Genomic DNA, 25325 nt, shown 5'->3' with positions numbered 1-25325 from the left:
CTTGTTTGTTTGTTTGGGTTAAAATGTAGACTTGAGGGAGATCTGGATAAAGAATAGCAATTAGGGTATAAGCCTGTCAGTAAAGAACAGAGAGTGATTAGATAAAATCTGCATCATGTGGTGACCTGTAGTTGGTGGTTGTCAGCTGGAGATATGGTAAGTGTCTGTTGTTGAATATTTAGAGAAATAATCCTCAGCAGGAAATCACTTTATTTTCAAGTGAGACAGATGTGAAGGTCAAATATTTGTCATTCTCAGTTTAGCATCATGTATTATAGACAGCAAAATTCACAGAGAAAAGCTATTCATTTATAAACATAGCTCAAATTAAACTGCTTTGCATTGTGGCTATTTTTTCACAGTAATGTACATTTAAATAAATATTCACTTATTTAACACACATGTATCAAGGGCATAGTATTAAGCTAAGCGATGCAGAGTATACAAAATATATTTCCCACAGTTTTTATAATCAGTATGTTTTCAAAACCGTTGAAACTACAGGATGAGCCAAAATGATAAAAGTTTCAAGAGCTGAGATAAGACAGTGAATATCAAATGGATGGTGTAAACAGTAAGTATAATAGGAGGCCAAAGGAGAGAAGGATCATCAGAAGCAAGAGTGACCCAAGAGCTACAGAAAGGATGAGAGGTTTGAGCTCAGCCTGGAAGTTGAATTGGATGTAGAAGGTAAATAGAGCGTAAGTAGAAGTATGCTACAGTTTGCTAGAAGGAGTGGAGTGTGTTTGGTAAACAATGAATGAGCCATCTAGAATAAAAATTTTGTATTGGGGAGGATGATTATAAAGGTAGGTGTGGCTATATTGTGTAGTACCTTAAATATTAGGCTGAGGAATTTGAGTTTTACAAAGATTCTACTAGCATTTTTATTGGTATGTTAAAAATGAAATTTTAAGATGTTTTAATGCAGAATGGATTAAAGAAAGTAGAAAACAATGACAGGAATATCATAAAAATCAATCAAAATAATCCACAGGTAAATTAATAGAGAATACAGAATAGGATTTTGGCAGTAATAAAAGTAACAGAAAACTAAAAGGGTTTGCTGATTATTATACATAGGAGTATTGGAATAAGTTAAAATATGGAAAATAATAGAGAAGTTTTGATCAGGAGTTACTTGAGGTCAGTGCAACAATTTTTTGAAATAAATAGTCAAGAATGAGAGTTGATTTTAGAAAAGTAGAGAACTATAATTTAGAACTATTGAGTTTAAAGAGATGGCAAGATATCAGAATGTACATGCCCATCAGCCAGTTGAACATATGTAAATTGAGTTCAGAGAAATATTTAAAGTAGAGATATAAATTTAGGAGTAATTCACATAATCTTTGAAGTCATAAGACTGAATGGAATTTTTTTAGGAAATCAGTTCGAAGAGTTAAAGCCCTGACTACAGGAAAAATCTTCACATTTAAGGGCAAAAGGTGAAGCCATCATCATTAAGCCACTATGTACATTAACTAGTTTAAATTTATGAGCACTAAGGAAGCCTCAGAAAGAGTGCTATCCTGAGAACAGTAAAGTTCACAAAGGAAGGACTAGCTAAAGATAGTGATGTTGGAAAGAGATCATTTATCATTAGCATATGATTTATCATAGGTTTAGGAACAATTTACGGTTTGTTTAATTAAGAAATAATTGGTAGTCTTTGAGGGTGTTTCCTTGGTAAAAAAAATCATGAAACAATGAAATATTTATATCTGGGCTGGCTACTCTTCACTGTCCACTGCTCTGCAGCATATTCTTTGAAATGGGAGATCAATATCGTAATGGGATGACTTTAGAAGAATAATTTTTTATTAATGAAATATAAGCCAAATACAATTGGTGGAATAATTATTATTAGAAAATTGCCTTTTATCAAGAAATTGGTGTTTATTTAGATTGAAGTGCATCTAGGATGGAACAATGACAAATTTCTTTTAAAAATCTAAATTAAAAAAATTGAATAATTGGGATAGAGGACTTAGCCAAGTTACTTTTTAAAGTATACTCAGAACATTGTTATTTTTACATGTTGAGCTTTGCCATCATCTCTGTTTTATTTTCACAGCCCTCTTTTTTTTTTTTTTTTAAGATTTATTTTATTTTAGAGAGAGAGTGAGCTTGGGTGGGAGGGGCAGAGGGAGAGGGAGAAAGAAACTTGGGCAGATTCCATGCTGAGCATGGAGCCCAGTGCAGGGCTCCATCTCACGACCCTGAGATCAGGACCTGAGCTGAGACCGAGTTAGCTGCTCCACCGACTGGGCCACCCAGGCACCCCCTCCCACTTTTTTTTTTTTTTTTTTAGAGAGAGAGACAGAGAGAGCTCGTGTGTGAGCAGCGCGGTGGGGAGTGGGAGGCAGAGGGAGAGAGAATCTCAAGCAGACTCTGTGCTGAGTGTGGAGCCCCACAAGGAGCTTGATTTCATGACCATAAGATCATGATCTGAGCCAAAATCCAGAGTCAACCACTTAACCGACTGAGCCACCCAGGTGCCCCTCCCAACACTCTTTTGTTAACTTTACTAAATCCAAGTGTTCTCTCCAACAGGCACCGTAATGTGCTTAGTGCCATGTACAGAACTCACATTGTATTGTATGCAGAGTGTCGTATGTGGGGTAATTCACCACTTGAAAAATGTTTCTCAAAGTGTGGTGCATGGACCTCTTGTGTCACAGAGCCTTCTGGAATGCTCATATTTGGGAGCAGGAGAGAAGAAAACAAGTTTAGATGTGGAAGAATAGAGGTATCTCTGAGAACAAGAGATCCCTATAAAACACAGATGTAGAAATACCAACCTACAGGCACCTGGCTCAGTTGGTTAAGTGTCTAGATTTTGGTTCAGGTCATGATCTCTGGGTCATGGGATGGAGTCCCACATCTGGCTCCATGCTGGGCACGGAGCCTGCTTGGGATTCTCTCTCTCTCTGTCCCTCTGCCCTCCCCACCACAACCCTGGCTCATGTACATGCTCTCTCTTAAAACAAAACAAAACAAAACAAAACAAAACAAAACAAAACAAAACATAGTTACAGAATCAAAATCACTATATATCTATACACACACACACGTATATATGCATATATATGTATATATATTTCTTTTAAAGATTTTTTATCTTTAAAATCTTCAAATTTTATCTTTTTTTTTTTTTTTAAGATTTTATTTATTTATTTGACAGACACAGAACACAAGTCAGCAGAGAGGAAAGCAGAGAGAGAGGAGGAAGCAGGCTTCTTGCTGAGCAGAGAGCCTGATGCGGGGCTCGATCCCAGGACTCCAAGACCATGACCTGAGCTGAAGGCAGAGGCTTAACCTACTGAGCCACCCAGGTGCCCCAAATTTTATCTTTAAAATCTTTTTTAAAGGTTTTATTACATCTTTTTATTAAATCTGTTTAAAGATTTTATTTATTTATTTGACAGAGAGAGACACAGTGAGAGAGGGAACACAAGCAGGGGGAGTGGGAGAGGGAGAAGCAGGCTTCCTGCCAAGGAGGGAGCCTGATGCAGGGCTCCATCCCAGCACCCTGAGATTATGACCTGAGCCAAAGGCAGATGCTTAATGACTGAGCCACCCAGGCACCCCACAGAATGTATATTTTAAAAGTAAGAACCTCCAAGCTACACATACACATTAAAATTCTTAAGTACTTAAGTACTTAAGTACTTAAGAAAATTCTTAAGTAGAAACTAAAATGTAAGGAAATGTGTGTGTGTGTGTGTGTGTGTGCGCGCGCGCGCATGTGCGTGTGTTTAGCCTGGGGTTCTTACTGATGTGTTTGAGTCTACTTCTTTCTCTCCTATTCATTTTCTTTAAAAAAAAAAAAAATTCAGTGCATTAAAGTCCAAGTGTGTGTGTATTTTAAAATCTAGTACCCAATGTCTATCACCCCAAATATTTAAGCAAATCCAACCATAAAAGGGACATATTTAAATCTTTTGTATTTTTGTATTTTTATATTCTGTCCTATAGCTAAATTTGGGCTAATAATAGTTGGAAAGAAAGTGAAAAGAAAAATAAAGGAAAAGAAAATAGAGGGAGAATGTGAGGAGAGGAGGGAGAAAATAAATAAGAACTAAGTTTTATCCTTTTTGCTTTTGAAGCCAATTCTTTTACTGCTGGAGAACTTGATGGGGTCAGAAGACAAGTTTAGGGCCATAAATAATGCCATCAAGTTTTTACCGCAGTATTGTCTCTAGATACATTTGTCTTCTCACAGAATGAAACAAGCCCCATAATTTCTGCTGCTTCATCGCTTCTGAGTTTATAGCTGGAAGATCTAATATCATGAATATTCATAGCAAAATGAAATAGACCTTTTAATTAATTACTATACAAGTGGCTTATTGAATAATAAGGCTACATAAGTCCTTTTTTAATTCAAGTATAGGTGGCTTGCAATGTCACATTAGTAACATTGTACAACATAGTGATTCAACAAGTCTATATGTTATACTAAGATTACCACAAGTGTAACTACCATCTGTCACCATACAATGCTATTACATTACCATTGGCTATATTCCCTATGCTATACCTTTTATCTCCATGAATTACTCAGTCCATAATTGGAATCCTGCCTCTCCCACTTTCCTTCAACCATTTGCCCATTCCTGCAACTTCCCCCACTCCGGCAACAATGCCATTTTTGTTCTCTATATTTATAGATCTATTTGTGCATTTATTTGTTTATTCATTTGTTTTGTTTTTTAGATTCCACATATAAGTAGAATCATATGGTATTTCTCTTTCTCTATCTGACTTATATCACTTAGCATTATACCCTCTTGGTCCATCCATGTTGTCACAACTGGCAAGATATCATTCTTTCTAATGGCTGAGTAATATTCTATTGTGTGTATATTGTGTGTATATGTGTATATATACATATATATACATGTAGATATATACATATATGTATATATGTATATATGTATATATACATATATGTGCGTGTGTTTATATATCTACATGTATATATGTATATATGTATATACATATATGTGTATGTATACATATATATGTATATACATATATACATATATGTATATATGTATATATACACACATATATGTGTATATATATATCTACACACACATATCACATTTTCCTTATCCATCCATTAGTCAATGGACACATGAGTTGCTTCCATATCTTGGCTATTGTTAATAATGCTTCCATAAATATAGGAGTACATATATCCTTTCAAATTAGTGTTTTCATCTTCTTGGGTAAATATTCAGTAATGAAATTACTAGATCATATGGCATTTCTAGTTTTAATTTTTTGAGGAACTTTCACACTGTTTTCCAGTAGTTGCACCAATTTACATTCTCACCAATTTACATTACATTGTTGTGGGTATGTGCACGAGGGTTCCCTTTTCTCCAAATTCTCGCCAACGCTTATTATTTTCTTTTCTTTTCTTCTGTTAATTTTCATATAGCAACTATTCTTTTCTATTTTGTGTCTTATGAAGGGATTAAACAGCACTCCATCTGAGGTGTGTGCTGTTTCCCTTGTTCCTCACTTGAAATCATATTATTTTGTTACAGGGCAAATCTCTGACAGTGTGAGTATATTCAATATCAGAAAGAGTCTGGAATCCTTTCTGATTACTTTTAGAGCCTTCAAGAATGCGCATATTCTGGGGCAGGTAAAAGAAAACAGTGTGAAAGTGACATAGATGAGGGGAATCCATGAGACCAGGAGAGACATTGTAGACACTGCGATGCATAGAGAGACAGGCAGATGTCAGAGGAAGAGGCATTTTATAGTGGACTACATGGGAAAATGCTAGAAAGATTTAAAAAATTTTTTCCAATCTAAATGATTTTTGTATGTTTCCTTGTTATATAAACTGAAATATTATTTTATAAGATTTTGGTCAAGCTTCTAAATAACTGCATTACTTTGTCAGTCTCTGTTCACTAGAATAAATCATTTAGGCTTTAAAAGGGGAAAATTTTAGCAATTTTGTTTTAGCTTGTGAATTCACAGGAGGGAAGTAATTCTTAGAGCAAAGCTTCAAAGATTCAATATAAGATAAACAATTCTTTTCATCACACTTAATATTAAATAGAACAGAACTGCAGGCAGAATAATTCATTTTAACATTAAAATAAAATGAAACACAACTTTAGTCTGATTACTTAAGCATGTGAAAATACTAAAGGATCAAAAAATAAATAACAATTAATTAAAACTTGAAATGAGCAAAGAAAGTATGTGGAGAATTTATAGATAAAATTTTCTGTCATTTACATTATGTTGTCTCTGTCTTCAGTTAAGCAGAAGAAATAAAATAGTCATCTAAAGGAAGCTGTGATAAAAAGCAAGGTATGAGAACTTTGTTGTGATGATTTTCGCAAGGTGAACAAGATCCTAATTCTTAGTTGTTCACATCAGAAATAATTTGACATTCTTTTATTCAACAAAGTATTAATTGAGTACCTACTATGTACTTGACACTATTTTCGCTCCTTGGGTTATAGCAGTGATAAGGGAAGTGGAGAAAGTAAAGAAGGAAAGGAAATTTGGAAGTGGCAGCAAGTGTGGTTTTGCAGTTTTACGTGTAGGAGTCAGAAAGGGCCTCACTGAAAAGGTGGCAGTAGGATGGAGTCCCTCAGGACGTGAGATGGAGCCATAAGCCTGAGGAAGAACATTCCAGATAAGGTGAATAACAGGTACCAATGTCCTGGGGCAGAAACATGCCTGTCATATTTAGGGAGCAGGAAGGAAGTCACTGAGGCTAGAGTGGGGTGATTGAGGGAGTCTGTGGAGATGAAGTCGGAGAGGTCACAGAGGCCAGACTGGTAGGGCTCCTCAATCATTAATAAGTACTATGGCTTTTGCTTGAAGTGATGTGAAGCCTCACCCTCAGAAGGATATGAGAAAAGAACAACAAGATCTGACTTATTCTCAAAGGAATTCTCTGGTCATAGGTTAGGAAGAGATTAGAAAGAAATACAGGCAGAAGCAGGGAGACCTGTTAAAGGATTACAGCACTGATTCTGGTGGGGGATGACGGTGGCTCAAACCAGTTATGGTAGTTGTGGCAGCAGTGAAGGGGCAAAGTGGTGGCATGCTGGATTTATTGTGAAGGCAGAGCTGGCAGAACTTGCTGATAAATTGGTTGTAGTTTGTGAGAGATGTCAAAACAACTCTAAGGACTATAACTTGAGCAAATAGTAGGATGAAGGTGTTATTTCCTGACATGAGAAATATTGCAAAAGAAGCAGGTGTAGGGGACAATAACCAGACGTTTGATTTGGTGTATCTTAAGTTTGTGATGCCTATTCAATGTCTACTAGAGTTGTTGAGTAATCAGTTATACATACAGCTCTGGATTTTAGGGAGAATTCCAAGCTGGTGTTATAAATATGGAAGAGAAAGACATGTAAGTGCTATTTAAAGCCAAAGGGCTAGAAATAGAAAAGAGAAGAGGTGTAGCAATGAATTCCAGGGCAATGCTAAGATTCGGGGGAGAACAGAGGAACTGCTTTTAGACTGAGAAGGCAGACTGCAAGAAGTATCACTTCATTATTGGAAACTTTCTTTCAGAGAACATTGGCAATGGAGGGGCTCTAGGGGTCCTGCATGTTTTTTTACTTTTGGTAGGATTCACCTTGTCATTTGCCACTTACCCATCACTGGATCTACATCTTACATTTCTGCTCTTACTCGCCCCCTCCCCCCCTTCATGCCTGCATCACATTTGTTTTGAATATTCTTACTGTTAGTGCCACTTCACCTCGCTACAAAATGCATTTTTGAAAACCGTCAAAATTAATTTGGGGATTTTATCTGGTGAATAAAATGGGTGACCAAATTGGTTAATACCACTTTTGATCAACTATTAGGCATGACTGTTGAGTAATATCACCAGTTTACTGTGTGGTTTATGTGCTAGATCTAAAAGCAACATCAACAGGCATGTTCTAAAACGGTTTTGAGCAATGACATTACTGGAATGAATATGTAATTTCCAAGAGGACTTTTTTCAATTAATAATTTTTTTTAAGATTTTATTTTTTTTCAAAGATTTTACTTATTTATTTGACAGAGAGAGATCACATGTAGGCAGAGAGGCAGGCAGAGAGAGAGGGGGAAGCAGGCTCCCTGCTGAGCAGAGAGCCAGACGTGGGGCTCGATCCCAGGACACTGGGATCCTGACCTGAGCCGAAAGCAGAGGCTTTAACCCACTGAGCCACCCAGGCACCCTTTTCAATTAATAATTATCTGTCATATACAAATATAAGTTCTGTTAACTTGATTAACACTATTTCTTAACATTCTATTACTTTATCATATGTATTTATACAGATGCTTAAAGTCTATGAACGCACAGATAGCCATAAATAATATCTAATTGAATCATTTCCCAGACTAAGAATTTCTTAAACAACTCCTATTCTCATTTAAGATGATTATCTTACCAAAAGCAATTGAAAATAATTATTTTAATGAGTAAAACGTCTACAAAAACATATCTAATAATATTTTCCCAGCTATTACAAAAATTGCAGATTATGAACACTACAGAGTTACAAACAAGCACCCTTGGATATCTAGCTACTACTGTTTGTAAAGGATGTAACCCCTGCAAGTTATGCCAACTATTTGTTCACTGAACAGATATTTATTAAATTCTAGTATGTTCCAGATGCATATTACAATGAAAAGAGTTTGGTCTTTTAAGTTTTTCCAAGCACATCATAAGAGACTTATATGCATAAGGGAGGGAACCAAAATAGTGCCACTTTCTCTGTAACGATCAGTCCCCCCAGGGAGTTTTACCAAATGGAGAACCTGTCTGAGTAGATTAAAGAAAGACTGGAGAAGTAGAGCGTAGAGTTAACCCTTTCTGTATACTGCACACAGACGGGACCATTAATCAATTACACCGTGACTCAAAAAGCTCCCTCTCTTAATAACAATGTTCCAATTGCTCTCCATGCCTCCAACTTGGCCCATCTTCGGAGAGGAATGGGGTATCATGGAATAGCTTTTAGTTTTCTTTAGAAGCTAACTACCATTGTTGTTCTAGGTTCTGGGATACAAAGATGGGGTCTTGTCTTCCAAACCATTATTATTTTTTTGAGGGGAAAGATATATCTTTGAGTAATTACATCAGAACATGATAGCTGTTCTGGTGGTATAAACTCAATGCACTCAGTGGGCATTTGGGAGGAAAGCCTAACAGTTACTGGCTTTACGGAGGAAGTGCCAGCATTATTCAAAGAGTATTACTTCCACTAAGCTCAGCAGGATGAGATAGATGAAAATTCTTGGGACCTAGCTTTTTCCCTTTGGAGCTTAATACTCTAGCTATTCCAGCACTTTCAAACCTTTTTCACTAGATTTGGCCTGACACTTCATTGTGAGTAAAGTCTAATTTTCATTCTAGGACTTTGCCTGTAAAATATTTTATAGTCTTTACCCCAGAGATTGCCCTCATACTGAGGCAGAACATTGTAATTGGCCCACTGTTCTTCACTTAAACTTGGTGGCTGGCCCCATTCCTCTTACTAATGTTGACATTAATTGCCGGAAAGAGGAAAGTGATTTCTAAATGTAGGTTTACATGTTTCTTATTAGAAATAATAAACTTACAATGTTCTTCATGTGTTTCACTAGGATGGTCAGCTTTGTATCCTCATGTGATATCACTAACTGCACCTTAGGCGTCTGGTCAGGAAACTTCTCACCTGATAAAGCAATAGAATTTTGGTGGGTTAAATTGGAAGTGGTTCATTGCAGGAAAAATTAAACATTAAAGCCTAAAATGGAACCAATGAATAATCTGCAAAAGAAACATTCTTTCGATCATGCAAAAAACACAATACTCTTTAGGAAACTGAGTTGGTTAAAGATGGGATTTGTGTCTAATCAACCCGAACAAACCCTTTCTCCTCATATTTTGTGTTTTTGATTGATTTTGTGTTTGTTTTGATTGATTATTTTTCCCAATTATTTAAGATTGAAAACCTAGTGCCATTTTTGGCTCCCGTTTTCTCAACATTCATTACAGTAAGTTTAAGTATTAAAGAGCATGAAGTGTTGGCTTTAAAAGTCAGTGAGCCTGGGGTTCAGGTCTCAGAACTATACTTAAGACTGTGTTCTGTGTGTATAATTAACTTATGACTAAGTTAATTGACTTCCTTAAAATGGAGATAATAGTTACCTACTTCAGGATAGTTTAGATGATCAACTGAGAATTCAAAAGTTTTCACAATGTAATCTCTCCATAAATGTTTGCAATTTGTAATAGTCTTCTCCATATATTTGCATTCATTTTATCCTGTGTGTTTCCATAGCTCCTTGTTCAGAAGCATAAGAATCTCTTGTCTAAATTACTAGAACATTCTCTTCTCCTCTTCTAAAACCCAAATCTATTTGTATGCAATTACTGGTATATTCTTCCTACAGCAACTTCCTAAAATTATTCTTTTGATCAAAGTATGGTTCATAGCTTTCCAGTGCTTATGAAAAAAACCCTGAATTTCTCAGGCTTATGTTGCTGCTTCTTATTGAATCTTTCTGTTTTTTATTTCCCACTGTTACTATTCCATGCTGTAGTCTGTACGTTCAATTCTACAAACATGCTCTGCTATTTCCTTTCAGGCATTGCTCATATTATTCTCTGTATTTGAAATGACCTCTTCCACCATTTTTGGCTATTGAACTTTCATCTCTCTAAAAGGCCTAATTAAAATGCAAAATAGCTTCTGCGGTTACCTCACTTTGAACTCCCCTAGCACAGCCCTTATCACTTAATATTTGTATCATAATTATTATCTTACATGCCTTAGTTTGCTTAGTGGATTATAATCTCCCTCAAGGCGTACTTTTTTCCTACATCCACAAGGGGTATATAAATCAGTGCCTGCTCCATAATGTCACACTAAACATTTATTTAATAACAAAAGTAGTCTTATGTTTTTCAAGTTGTATCATTCCAGCTTTAAAACGAAGGCTTTGGTTTTTTAATTTAAAATTTCTGGTTTACAGCCCAAAAATTAAACATAATTTATAGTTTTTCTGGTATTTCTATTGGTTATTCCGGTTGTATATTCTCTGAGGGAAGTTAGAAGTTTATTAATAACAAGAAATTTGGCAATGTTCTACTGTGGGCTCATCGCGGTCCACATTGTTTTCTAAGAGTCAGCCTCAGCTCTCTAAAACTCTTTAATCTTTGATAATTAAACCTGACTAGTATGTTTCCTTTTCCAAAGATTTTTACATGTTTGTAAAAGTGGTTTACACATTGTACATAGGTAATATTAATTAATGTTATTGTTCACGTGGATTATTGACATTGAAATAATTAAAATTGGCATTGCTTCTTACAATTGAAATGGTAATCACGTAAAAATAATAAAAATATTCTTCCTTTAAATATTTTTATTTGATAATTTTATTTGAGACAGTGTGAGTTAGAGATACTATGAGATAATTCTGAGTATAGTACTGAGGTGAACTGCTTTCACAGTAAAAAAAAATGTAATTGGATTTTTGGTGTGAGGATGTTAAAAATGCTGATGACTTTTTGATGCACAATGAACATTATTTTTGAATAAAGTGAAAAGATTACTACATAGAAACTCAATGTGTTTAATCAGAGGAGTTTTAATTTGAAAGTAAGAAATTAGTATTAAATTTATGATTGAGTATCTAAATAGTAACCATATAACTGTTACTTGAACTGACTGAAGTGTTACTACACTCTGAAACTCCAGTGTAAGAATAGTAGCCAGTATCCATCAATACATGGCAGAGTTCAGAATTCAGTGAAAATTCAAGCCACCGGGAAGTTTTAGTATTCCATATAGTAATAGCAGAGGTACTTAATATTTCTAGAACTCTTACTGTATGCCAGACATTGGGCTAAGAGCTTTATATATATGAACTAATTCAATCCTCATAGCAAATCCAAAAAGTTTGTGCTACTTCTGTTTTACACATGAGGAAACAAAGGCATTTGGTCAAAGGTCATGCAGACAATAAACCATGCAGCGTTAAATGATCTTTAAAGTCTATGTTCTTAAACAACTTGCTGTAAAGGGGCAAAGAAGGGGCGATAATCTAAGGGAAAGAGTTTAAATGAAGAAACCAGAGAGGGAGAATTTTGAGAATAGTTCCATATGAACAAAAAGAGGCTGCAATATTTTGATTTTCTGCTTCAAATTAGTCTGGAGAATCTGTTATGCTTAATCCAACCATTTATAATAATCTTAAGAGCTGTTAAAAAATTATTGATCCTCAGAAGATTATGTTGAAATGTTTGAACGCATGACACTTTAGGAGCTAATACAGCCCTTATTATGCATAAAGTGTCCATTAATGTTAAAAAGCAGTATTTCAAAATCTTTTTTCAGATGATAATATATTCATATAACTAAAAAAATAAGAATTTACTTTAAAAGTATACAATAAAACATCTTCCTCCCATTCCTAACACCTATCCACCCAATTCCCCCACCATTATTTCATTAGCTTCCCACATATCCCTCCAGAGGGACACACATCCTTCCACAGTTTCTCCATATAAGCAAAAATGAATAAGTACTTTTATTGCCCCCCTCCCCGCTTTTCCACAAATGGAATAGCACATTTATTGTTCTGCACAAAGATCTTGGAGAAATTTTTATATTCAGTCAAAGCTTCTTTGTTTTTTTAAGTATAGCTGCATATTATTCCATTATGTGAAATGCCATAATTCATTTAACCAGTTCTCCACTGATGGGCATGTGGGTTGTCTCCAATGTTTTCCAGCTGTTACAAACCATGCCACAAAAACATCTTTGTATGCACGGCATTTTGTATACCTGTGCACAAATATTATATGATAAATTTCCAACAGCAGAATTGGTGGTCGAAGAATATTAGCATTTGTAATTTTGATAAATGCTGCCAAATCACTTTCCATGGAGGTTGTACCAATTTGCATTACCACCAGCAGTGTATGAGTGCCTGCTGATTTGTAACCAAGCTTATTAATTAAATTTTTGGATTTTTGCCAATCTGATGAGTTAAAAATGGTATCAGTGTAATTTTAATTTGCATTTTTATAATGAGTGAATTTGAGGATCCTTTCTTTTGTTTATGAGCCTCTGTATTCTTTATCCATATTTTCTTTTCAAATTCTTTATACATTATTCTGTTTGTTGTTGGCCTTTTTCTTACCAATTTCTAGGAGATGGTTATTATTAGATAACCAACTGTTTGTAATAAATTGCAAATATTTCACCCATTTTATCATTTATCTTTGAATTTTTTAAAACTTTGCTATAGTTTCTTATATCCTGCAAAATTATCATGGCTTCTGGATTTGTAGTCATAACTATACTAGGTCATCCTCAGGTTATAAAGGATTTTTTTCTATGTTTTCTTTGTCATATACATGGCTTTGTTATTTACATTTAGTCTTTCATCCATTTGGTATTTTTCCTAGCACACGGTGTGAAATATGCTATCTCAACACTACTGAATTTTCCCATAGTGGTCTTATCACATATTAAATCCTTGAATGTATTTGACTCTATTTATGGACATTCTATAATGTTCTACTTATTCATCCTTTTTAGGTCAACACCACACTGTTTCAATTTTTGAGGCTTTGTAATGAGTGTTAGATATGGTAGGGCTAGTCTTACCTTTATGCGTTTGTTAAATTTTCTTGGCCTTTATTTGTTTGTTTTTGTTTATGAACTGAAGAATTAACTTATCTAGTTAAAAATAAATCCATTAATATTTTAAAAAATATATTCAAAATTAAATCAGAAATATCTGACATCTTTATGATGTAGAATCTTCCTATGTAAGAACATGCTATGTCTTTTCATTCATTTGAGGCATTTTTGAAATTCCCAAGTAATGTTTAAAAGTTTTCTTCATTTGATCTTGCACACTTCCTGTTCAATTTATTCCTAGGTATTTTTCCCGCTGTTATTTCAAATGGGATCTTTCTTCTATCTTTCTTCTACCTTTATTCTTTTATCTGTATTCTATTGCATATTCTTAAATGCAATAGATAGCTATATATCTATATTTGGTCCCTGATACCTTTAATGTGTCTTCATCATTTGTGATAGATTCTTAGTTGATTCTTTTTTTTCTAGGTATAGGATCATATTACTGGTAGACATTGTTTGTTTTGTCTTCTTTTTGCCAAAATTTGTTTTTAATTTTTTTTCAATTTCATACACTCATTTCACAAATTTTTATTGACATTTTATGGACAAGGCACTGCTCTAGGCCCTTGGAACAGATTAGACCAAATTCTTCTCTTTGTATTTCTATAGTGGTGAGGGAGATATAAAAAAGCAAAACACACAATAAATAAGTGAAATTTATGATAAGATGAATATAATAAATGATAAGGAAAAAAACCCAGAACATGATGAAGGCACTGGGGACTAGCAGAATAAGGGTCAGTTTGCAACTGTAGGTGGGATAATCAGGGTTTTCTCATTGAGAAAGTAAATTTTGAGCAAAAACATGAAGGAGGTGAAAGAGTGAGCCACCTGTTGGTTATTGTGATGATCATGGGTATAGTGTCTTATTTTATATTTCAGTGGAAACGCTTTTCTACTGTTTCCCTGTCATGCCTGATGTGGGCTTTGGAGAGCCAAGATAGATAACTTTCTCATGTTAAAGCATTAACCATTTGTTTTTATTTGAGTGCTTTGTCAAGAAAGTTTATTGAAATTTATCAAGTTCCTTTTCAGGGTCTATAGAGACAACCATATGATTTTCTCTGTAAATCTTCGAAATTTATTTATTTATTTATTTATATTTTTTATTTTTTAAACTTAAATTCAATTAATTAACATATAATGTATTATCTGGTTTAGGGTTACAGGTCTGTGCTTCATCAGTCTTATATAATAACCAGTGCTCATTACAACACACACCCTCCCCAATATCCATCACCCAGTTACCCTATCCCTCTCTCCTCTCCCATCCAGCAACCCTCAGTTTGTTTAGTATGATTAGGAGTCTGTTATGGTTTGTCTCCATCTCTGGCTTCATCTTGTTTCATTTTTTTCCTCTCTTCCCCTATGATCCTCTGCCTTGTTTTTTAAACTCCTTAAATCTTTTAAGATGATAACATCAATACTGTATATTACTAATATTGAACCATTCCTGCATTTCTGGTCCTGGTGAATTATATTTCTTTAGTGTGCTGATGGATTATTTTGGCAAGTATTTTACTTAGAATTTTCCACTGATACTCTGAAGTGAGATTAGTTTGTAATCCCTTTTTTATTCTTATATCCTTGAAGCTACTGGCATAAATACTTTATGTGCTTCATAAAAATAATATGGAAAAATTTCCTTACTTTTCTCTGCTTTGGAATTGTTTAAATAACAGTGGAATTATCTACTTTTTAAGGGTTTTGTAGACTCCCTCTGGAAATCATCTGAACTTGGTACTGTTCTAAACATCACTTTTTGAAGCATTTTCTTTTCAAACTTGATCTTTTCCAGGGCGAATAAATTGTTTTCCTGGAACACTATTTCAGGTAGATTTACAAGTTTAGTCTTATATGCTTGAGCAAACTAGTCTCTTACTGTTCCTCAGTTTCATCTTCTTCTATGGTTACTTCTTGATTCTCCTTTTGTATTTTATATATTTGCATTTGCCTTCCATTCTTTTGATTAGTTTAACTTCTAATTAATTAGTTTAACTACTGGCTTCTCTATTTCTTTGTGTTCTTTTAGCTTCCAAATTTATTTATTCTTTTTTCTGTGTTCTAACTCATTAATCTCTACTTGAATCTTCATCCATTTCTTTTTCTTTCTTTCTTTTTATTCCTTTGGTTTGTTTTATGGTCTTATTCCAATTATTGAGCATTACTTTATCTTTCTTCTATGGTTTCTGAGATGTATAGCTATTCTTTAGAAATTCTGCAATTTTGTTTTTTAAGTCCTTTTGGCCCAAGAGTTGTTCAAAGGAGCTTACTTTTTTAAAATCTCCAAACAAGTATCTTTTACTTTTCTGAATTTTTAAAATTAATTTCTCACTTTACTTTCTCATGATTAGAAAATGTATCTGTACTATTTCTACTTTTTAGGATTAATTGAAATTTTCTTTATGGCCTAATATATACTCTATTTTCATGATTTTCAGGATAAGGAATTTGATATAAATTAATAAATTTTGCCTCATTAATTTTACTACTTAGTTTTTGATGTATCTACTTACTTTTTTCAGTCTTTCATAAATCAAAAGAAGTGAATTAGAATATCCTATTACCGGTCTATTATATATTTTTCCTTGAATGTTCCATAATTTCTCTTTTATATATGTTGCTCTCATATAATTGATATATATATATCATATATTGCATTATTTATGTATAACAACTCATATCTTTATTGAGAATTGTACTTATAGTTGAAACTTGCATTCTTGTTTAATTCAATGCTTCTTAGCCTAAATGCCACCTATTTTCTCTGTTCTTCCTGTTTTATGTTATTAAAGAAATTACAACATTTTTGTTTTTATGATTTTTAAAGGAAGTCTTCGGCTAAGGAATTTGTTTTTATTTTTATGTACTTGTGATACTTAGAAAAGCTTTTACTTTAGTTCTGGTGGTTACTTTAATTTAGTACTCTTAGACTTTTATTTTTTGGACAATATTTGTTACCTAATAGAAAGAGATAAAATTAGTGTGCATAATCTTTTACACTTTTCTTTCATCTACCTCCCAATTATATTCAATGTATGATCTTAGTGTTTCTCTAACACTAATATTATATATGTTAAGATTTTTTTTATTGTCTGACTTGTTAGATTTTAGTGATATCTTTGATACCCAGCTATTAGAAAGGAAGTAATTAGAGAAACTCTCCTCTCATCTTCTTTTCATCTTTTCCTGCCCACATCAGCCACAGGTAAAAGTCTAAAATAATTTTCTAATTGGAAACATACTATATGATATAATATAATATAGTAAAATGCATAATATTTTAAAGGTTTCTACTTTCAGAAACAACTTAAAATAAGTATTTATAAGTAGTCCTAGCCCTCCCCTTCTGTATCATTAAAATTTACATTGAAAACCTGGTACCATACTTCTACCCACAGATAACTGATCTGGGCTCTGCTAGAGCAAGTAACAGTAACATTGACCAGAGAGACTCTGCCATGAAGACTGTGGCTTTAAGTTCCCTTTTAAATTAGCATCTCCAATTGGAGGTACTGATGTGAGGTAATGATTAAAAGCTCCTGTTTGTAACCATTTGTAATTATCAATGGCATCTAAACATGCTCATTAATTCATACTCTTCACTTTGACAACTGCTGTCTTCGATCATTTTCTACTCTATTACCTATGTTATTGTCTCTATACCTTGGCAAAAATCTATCTTTTGCATGTTGGTGTTGTGTACTGGTGGAGAATGGATAATTTTGTGTATATATATATATATATATATATATATGATTTTATTTTTATTTATTGATTATTTGACAGACAGAGATCACAAGTACGCAGAGAGGCAGGCAGAGAGAGAGAGGGAAGCAGACTCCCTGCTGAGCAGAGAGCCTGATGTGGGGCTCGATCCCGGGACCCCGAGATCACAACCCGACCTGAAGACAGAGGCTTAACCCACTGAGCCACCCAGTCACCCCAATAATTTTATATTTTAATGGAGGTACTATTTGGCATGGGACCTATATTAATTTGGAAGGACTATAGAGGATCATGCCAGTAGAGAGTTAAGAATATACAAAATAAAATCCAGCAACTTTCTGAGTAGTGCTTTGGTTGAGTGTGGTTGAGTCCATGATATTTAATGTGATAATCTGTAGAAGATTTTTTTCTAGGTGATACTTCAAGAGAATTCTAGTGGTGGGGAGGCAGTGAATTCATTGTGCCAGGACATTGCTACAGGAAGTGGTAAGTGTGGAAGTAGTAGCGTGATTTGGGGTTTTAATTTCTTCTCTTTTGTCCTATTTATGGACAAAAGCTACCATGACAAGCAACCATGGTAGAGAATATAAATGTGTCTTCCATTGTTCTTTCTATCGTCAATAATTTATTCAGTAATTATTGATGGAGAATCTAGACACCGTGTTAAGCCCTGGGGATACAATGATGAGCAATGTGGACATGGATTATATCTTCATGGATTTCTAGTCTACAAAGACACACATGAGCCATAAACAACATTGCAATAATTTTGAAGAAAAATCATTTTAGGAGTATATAGCAAAGACAAATAAGATGACAGCTGAAGGATGAAAAAAAATATATATATATAGGAGAAGGTAGAATAGGGTCAAGTGGTACAGGCGCAGAGAAAGGTGCATCTGTTAGGTGCTGAGGTGCTTGTCTCAGTTGAAGAACTGGAAAAACACAAGAATCAAGATAGGGAAGGGCCTGCTATTAAGGCTGGAAAGGGAAATTGGGGGATGCCAGATTCTGCTGGGATGCCATCATGAGATTTTGGTCTTTATCCTAAGGGCAGGGGTAGCTACATAATTTCAGAGGCTTGGTGATATGAAAATGAAAATATGGGATTCCTTTTACAAAAATTATTAAGAATTTCAAGACAGTGACAGCTGAGTATTAAACCAAAGGCAGGACCTTTCTAAGCACTGTGCTTAGTGTCACTGCACTGGTCACAAGCCCATGACACTGGCTTACCTAACGGCAAAGAGAAACCAAGGGAAAGTGTGAAGTGCAGAGGAATGATGACTGGATTGGCAGTTTAAAAAGTTATACTTATATTGTTCTACCAAAGCATGTTTAGTTGGTGAGTAAAGGCAGAGGAATATTAATATCTCTCAGATCCAGGATTATAAATTATTACTATTATCTTCACAAGTCATGTGCTTAGATACATAGTTATCCAGAATCTACTCAATTTGTTAGTAGAGGTAGTAAATATAGTAAAGTCTGAGATTTTTGCTTAAGGTCATCCTATGTCAACCAATATTTTAACACATTTGAATAATTTTTTCCTCTAATCATTTAACAACAGAAGCAGAAAGTTTCAACTAACTGACAAGAATAGTGCTTAAAATAAATAATGTTCTTTCTTGTTTATGAGCTTGACAAAAGTATGAAGAACTTGGAAGTTAGGAAAAGAAAATAATTTAAATACAAGGAGGACCAATGTCCTGCTCATCCTTGTTTGTTGTAGTGATTTGCATATTCTGTTTAGAAGATGTGTTCTATTGTTTTAAAACAATAGGCTATATTTCATATGCAACCAGATATTGAGAATCAAATCTTTTGTCCATCATCATTCTGCCAAAACAAGTCTTGAATATCGTATGCTGTAGTAAGCAATAAGTGAAGGAGAAAAAATTCAAACAACCATTTTATTTTTTACAATAACTATCCTAATTTTGTGTGTGCTTATGAATTTCAGATACCTTACAGAGAAATAATACTATCACAAAACTAAAATATTGATAGTGATCCACAGTTTAATTTTTCAGTACATAGAGAATCAATTTTCTTTAAGGACTTTGATGACAGAATAAAGGTCAACCTATTACTTTTTAAAATGTCTGACAACTCAAGAAATCAGTAACCTTATTTTTTTTAATTTGATTAATTCAAGTTTATAAATGTTAATGGTAAAAAATACCCCCAGCTTTAAAAAAAAAATCCCAAGTATTTTTAGAAAGAAGGTATTTATTAAATATTTGTGTACTATGACAATAAAAAGGAAATATTTTTTGTGGATATTGTTCTTTAGACACATGCTATAAGTTATAAGAAATGACTTTATTTACTTATTAACGTTTATGGTTTGGCTATTTAAGCAAAGTGTCTTAGAGAGTGACACCAAATGAGTAAAACATAGGGGAATGAGAGAGGTTCAATCCTCCTATATTAATTTGGAGCTTGTGAGTGCAGAGCAGTGCATAGTGGGGAACTGAGTCGTCAGTTTAAAGTTACTTCAGTTTAAGAGAAGAGGAGGCAGACACACACATAAATATACAACTTAATAAGTGATTACACTATTCAACTTGATCTGATTGGATAGACCTACGCACCTAAGGGTAGGAAACCATAGTGGCAGATATGAGCAGAGGCGGTACGCCGATGGGCCTCATCTTAAAGGCAAAGAATCAGAAGGAGGATATGGATAAAATAAAGACGGAGTTGCAAAGGAAAGGGGGGCGAGGTCTAGCAAATTACAGGATTGCAAATCTTGTGTGAGATAAAAACTAGTCTCAGTATTGGATAACTACTGGCAACAGAATTTTATTATGAATCCTTAAAATTGATGGGACATTCAGAGAGAGTCCCTTCTGATCTAGGAGAAATACTAGAAAAGTTCATTAGAATTAACACACATTTGACAGAGAATAGGGTGGATAATTGTGCTGGGCTAGTTTGGGGTCCAGATAATAAAAAGAAGACTTCATGAGGGAGGCAGAGTAATTACTGAGCTTTAAAAGATAAGAGTGAAACTGTGAGATAATTCATAATCATTATTATTGCCTAATATTTATTTTTGTTGCTTCCTAAACTGTTGAGTAAACTGGAAGACTTACCTGCAGGGGGAAATGTCTCTGAAATGCAATTCCACCTCAAAGCACAATTAACTGAAATGAGTTAATAGTGTGACTTCATGTAGTTATTATAATTGTCAAAAATACATTGGTTCAATTTAACTTGAACATTTTTTAAGGGGTTAAAAATCTTTGGAAATAGTTAGAAAAGACCCTTAAAGCTTATTCTTTAAAGAGATTGTAATTTGAAAGTTGAAAATAATATTGTTGTGATTTTTTTGCACAATTATATAGAAACTCAAAAATTATACATAATAATACTGATGCCATTACTTGCCTAGGTCCACAAGTGATGATTCTTCAATTGTTTGTTGCACAGGCTCAGAGAGGAAAAAACTAAGCACACAATCACTCTGAAAAATAAGACAAAGTATAATGTTTCTTCATATCTTATATTTATTCATTGCTCCTATTCACAGGTGGGACCCCTGTGATGGGGGGATGGACCCCTAATCCAATATGACTGGTGTCTTTAGAAAAAGGGGAAGTTGAGACACAAACATTCATGTAGAAAAGACAATGTGAAGAGACACGGGCCAAAGATGATCTTTTGTAAGTCAAGGAGAGAGGCATGGAATGATTTTTTCTGTCACAATTATCAGAAGGAACCAATCTTGTGGACACCTTGATTTCAGACTTTCAGTTCCAAAAATGGGAGGCAATGTATTTCTGTTGTTTAAATCACCCAGTGTGTGGTACTTTGTTAAAGAAGCCCGAGCTAACTAACACAGCACCCAGTGGTGATCCCTACATCTATGACCGGGATTCTAGTCCTTCCTTATCGGGAACCTTGTGGAATACCTCAGGCTGTACTTCAGTAGATTTACCTTTTTCCTTTCCTTCTCACCAATATAAAGTAGTCTTTTCATTAACAACTAGCAAACAGAAGAGTCAAACCACACAAAGTGTACTCACACATGGACAATACCTTGTCAAGAATGCCCTTTTCAAACCCTGTGTTATTTCCCACCTCTTTGACAAAACTTAAGTTGCCAACATTCATATGGCTTCAACTTCTTCAATTTCTATTCTATGATTTATACCACTCAGTTTTCTGCCACTAACTGTTGTCCAAAAATGTTCTTACCATTATTATTTTTTTAAAGATTTTATTTATTTATTTGACAGAGAGAGAGAGATCACAAGTAGGCAGAGAGGCAGGCAGAGAGAGGGGAAGGCAGGCTCCCCGCTGAGCAGAGAGCCCGGTGCAGGGCTCCATCCCAGGACTCTGAGATCATGACCTGAGCTGAAGGCAGAGGCTTAATCCACTGAGCCACCCAGGCGCCCCTCTTACCATTATTTTTAACAACTTTTTCTTTTCAAATGTCTTTTTTTCCCCTCCAAATCCAATGGGGATTTTCTTGGCCTTTATATAGCTGTTCCATTTTTAGTGAGAAACTCTCTTTCATTTGCTTTTATGATCCTAAGCTCTCCCAGTTTTGCTTCTATCTGTCCCACCATCTCTCTCTCTCTCTCTCTTTTTTTTTTTGAACTGTTTTTCCTCAGGCTCCTTTTCTTTTGCTTGTAATATAAGTTCAAGTGTTCCTCATTTCCAGGCCGTCCCTCTAATTACTGACCCATTCTTTCTGGGTGATGTTATCCCTTTTGGTGGTGTCTATAATGATGTACAAATCTAAACCTTAATCCCAGATCTATCTTCCGAGCCTCAGCCTACTATTTCAAAATATCTATTTGTTGGCTTCCTTGACTATTGGAAAGACAATTAAAACTGAAAAGTGCACCAGTAAATGCATTTTCTTTGCCCTCAAATCGCTACTTCTTCTCATGTGCAGACTCAAAATAAGGTGTATCTTTTTAGACTCTCTGTTCTCCCTTACCCTACACATAATATTTATTGCTAAGTCTTACTGATTTTAATTCTTAAATATCGCAACCATCCATTTTCTTCCTTTCAGGTATGCTTCTGACTTCCAGTGTCATTACTTCTCACCCAGATTACAGCAGAGTGTTTCTCTAAGCCTTATCCCGTTACCCTTTGATTGAATCTATTCTCCATTTAATTGTCAAACTGATCTTTCAGAGTAAAAATCTAACAGTTAACTGCTTAAAATCTGGCAGTGGCTCCCCATTGCTCTTAAGAAATAGGTCAACTGCTTCACAAGGCTTGTATGACCTTTCTTGATTGGGATAATGCTCATTTTCCCTCTTCATCTCTCAGCATTTCTCCTCCAGTTATTTTATGCTTAACTATGGCTGAATTATATTTATTTCCTCAAGTGTGTTATGCTCTCTCACCTCCTTATCTTTCTACTCCTTCCATTATCCATCCTTTCCACTCCTATCCACCCATTTGCCCAATGTTTATCACGTTTTCTTTCCTATTCCTTTAGTTTAGTCAATAAGGTATCAAGAGGGATTGTCATTTATTCACTCATATCTAATATAGTATTTTTGCTCAGTAGATATTTCTTAATATCTTAACCAGAACTGAGATCTCTCTTTAGATATAGAACACATTGGTTTTCCAATACAAATATTCTTATCTATGTAGCAATTTTATACATCGTAAATTAGTTAATTACCAGTTTTGATCTCTATGTATTAATCTCTTGTGAGCTTGCTTAATAAGACTCTATCCTCAAGAAATGTATCCATATTCAGGACACTGACTGAACCAAGTTTTCTTATTTTGAAAGCTTGAAGACAAACTTAAGACTGTACAGAATTTGTCGAAGAAAATTTGACCTTCTTTGGCCTTTTGACAACTTGTCAATTATTCTTCTCTGGTGACATTTTGGCCTCACCACCCAATGGTTATTAAACTTCAATAGGAGGCAGAATATCTTCCCAATTAGTATCTGAAATGTCACCACTAGCTAATTATTCCCTTGTGTTTACACTGTCATATCCTTGAAATCCTCATTTGTAATTCCGGTGTGGGTGACATACTAAATACTAATTCCTTATTGTAACAAGATTGTTTTCATTCTTGAGGAGAAACATGATTCAGTGTCAAGGGAGGCAGAAATCAATGAAAGAGATGAAGAGGATAGTAAAAGTAATGTTGCTGGATCTTAAAATAATTGATTTTAAAATTTTCTCTGACTTGACTTTACTCATGGACATGTCTCCTTCTGCTTTTTAGCACATTGCACCACTGGGTAGTTTGAGTTATAGAAATGTCAGTAGCTATAATTGTTCTTACTGATAACTTAGATTAATGTTCTCAACTGGGTTTGTATTGACTCCTAAGCAATGTGGCTATATTTAGCTATGTAAGTTGTATACTGAGCAACTTTACAGGTGACATTTTTACATGAACTGCAAGTATAATCCTACTTAACAGTATTGCCCATATGTAGGGCTGGCAGATATAGCAAATAAAAAGAGAGGATGTCCATGCAGTATTCGCAACATACTTATTCTATTTTTTTCTTTATTGTATTTTATATATATGTGTATTATTTTCTTTTTTCTTTAAAAAATATTATTTTATTTTTTTTCAGTGTTCCAAAATTCATTGTTTATGCACCACACTCACATATGGTACAGGAACAGCATACTTATTCTAAAAAAATATTTATCTCAAATTCAAATTTAACTGGATGGCCTGCATTTTATCTCACTACCCTGCAATATGAAGTGTCTAGAAAATGTGTGAGCACACTTTTGGTTGTCTCAGAGGATACAACTGGCAATTAATGGCCAAGGCCACTTATCCTAAATGTCCTGCAATACACTTAGGAGATTCTTACGTTACGAGGAATGTTGCTTTCCCGCTTAATCCTTCAAAAGGTAATCGTTTCCCAGGTTAAAAAACAACAACAACAAAACCCTCTGAATTTAATTACTTTATTCCAGAAGTGGGAAAACTGAATACTAGATAGCATAAGTGATTCACTGATTGAAACTAGTACCAAAAAAAAAAAAAAAAAGCCCCCAAACAAAGAGTGGTAGAGCATAATCAATAAGTCCAGGACCACCTCTGTTACTACTGCCAATGGCCTACAGATGTGAAGAATGCATATGGGGGACAGGTAGGAGATGTGGGTAGAGAGAATTCTGTAGGAGTCCTAGAACATGGTAACGCTACACAAGCTTGAAACTACTGTGACCTATTGATGAATTTTAAGCAGAAAAGCATCACAATTAGATATTTTTAGAAAGATGACAGTGTAGCATTGTGGAGGAAAGGAAAAAAAAACAGCAGCCAGTTTAGGAGAATATCATCAGTAAAATTCCTCATATGCTCAATATATTGTATTTTCTGAGCATTCCATTCTGATTTCCCACTAAATCTCTAAAATGGCATTTGTGTTCTTTCCCATTCCATTTATAATCCCAGTCCTGGTTGTGAGGTAGGTCTCCTCTTTGCATCTCCTTGGTCTTCTAAATTCCCTTTGTTCTTCTTTTATAAAAATACTCTGCTTTGAAGATCATGTCTGCTGATTATCCTGCCCTCCTCACTTGCTGTTGCACTTGTCTACTGATCTTTAGGTCACTGATCTTCATTCCTTGAACATTTTCCACCTTGGAACATTGTATTGTCTTCAATAGTACTTGACATAATTCATACTTATTTTAATATTCACATAAATTATCCTTCCCTGTGGTTACCTTCTTTATTTTTGAACTCCTCTCATCCATTGATTTTGTTCTGCATCCCACTTAGTCACTCACTCCTGGTCCCTTGATCTTGATCAGTGAAGAAAGCTCTTCCATTACCTTGATTTCTAGCTGCTTAGTCTACTATCACCATCTTCTTCCTTTCCAGCTCATTCCCTCCAGTTATACAACTCAAACAATT

General features: G+C 34.6%; 1 protein-coding gene across 1 annotated transcript in view; it reads right to left on the bottom strand.

Annotated features, from left to right (window-relative positions):
• The window catches only part of PIK3C2G (phosphatidylinositol-4-phosphate 3-kinase catalytic subunit type 2 gamma), a 343791-nt gene that overhangs the window by 20424 nt on the left and 298042 nt on the right, over positions 1-25325 (bottom strand). Inside the window, exons 30-31 of the mRNA XM_080811598.1 lie at positions 20835-20910; positions 9625-9719 (exon numbers count right to left, since the gene is read on the bottom strand). Of these exons, the coding sequence (XP_080667724.1) occupies positions 9625-9719; positions 20835-20910 (171 nt within the window). The remainder of the gene's footprint in view (positions 1-9624; positions 9720-20834; positions 20911-25325) is intronic.

This window comes from Martes martes (assembly GCF_963455335.1).
Source record: "Martes martes genome assembly, chromosome: 8".
In the NCBI taxonomy this organism is placed as follows: domain Eukaryota; kingdom Metazoa; phylum Chordata; class Mammalia; order Carnivora; family Mustelidae; genus Martes; species Martes martes.
Note: the sequence above shows the minus strand (reverse complement) of the source record. Positions and strands in the feature narration are given on the sequence as shown.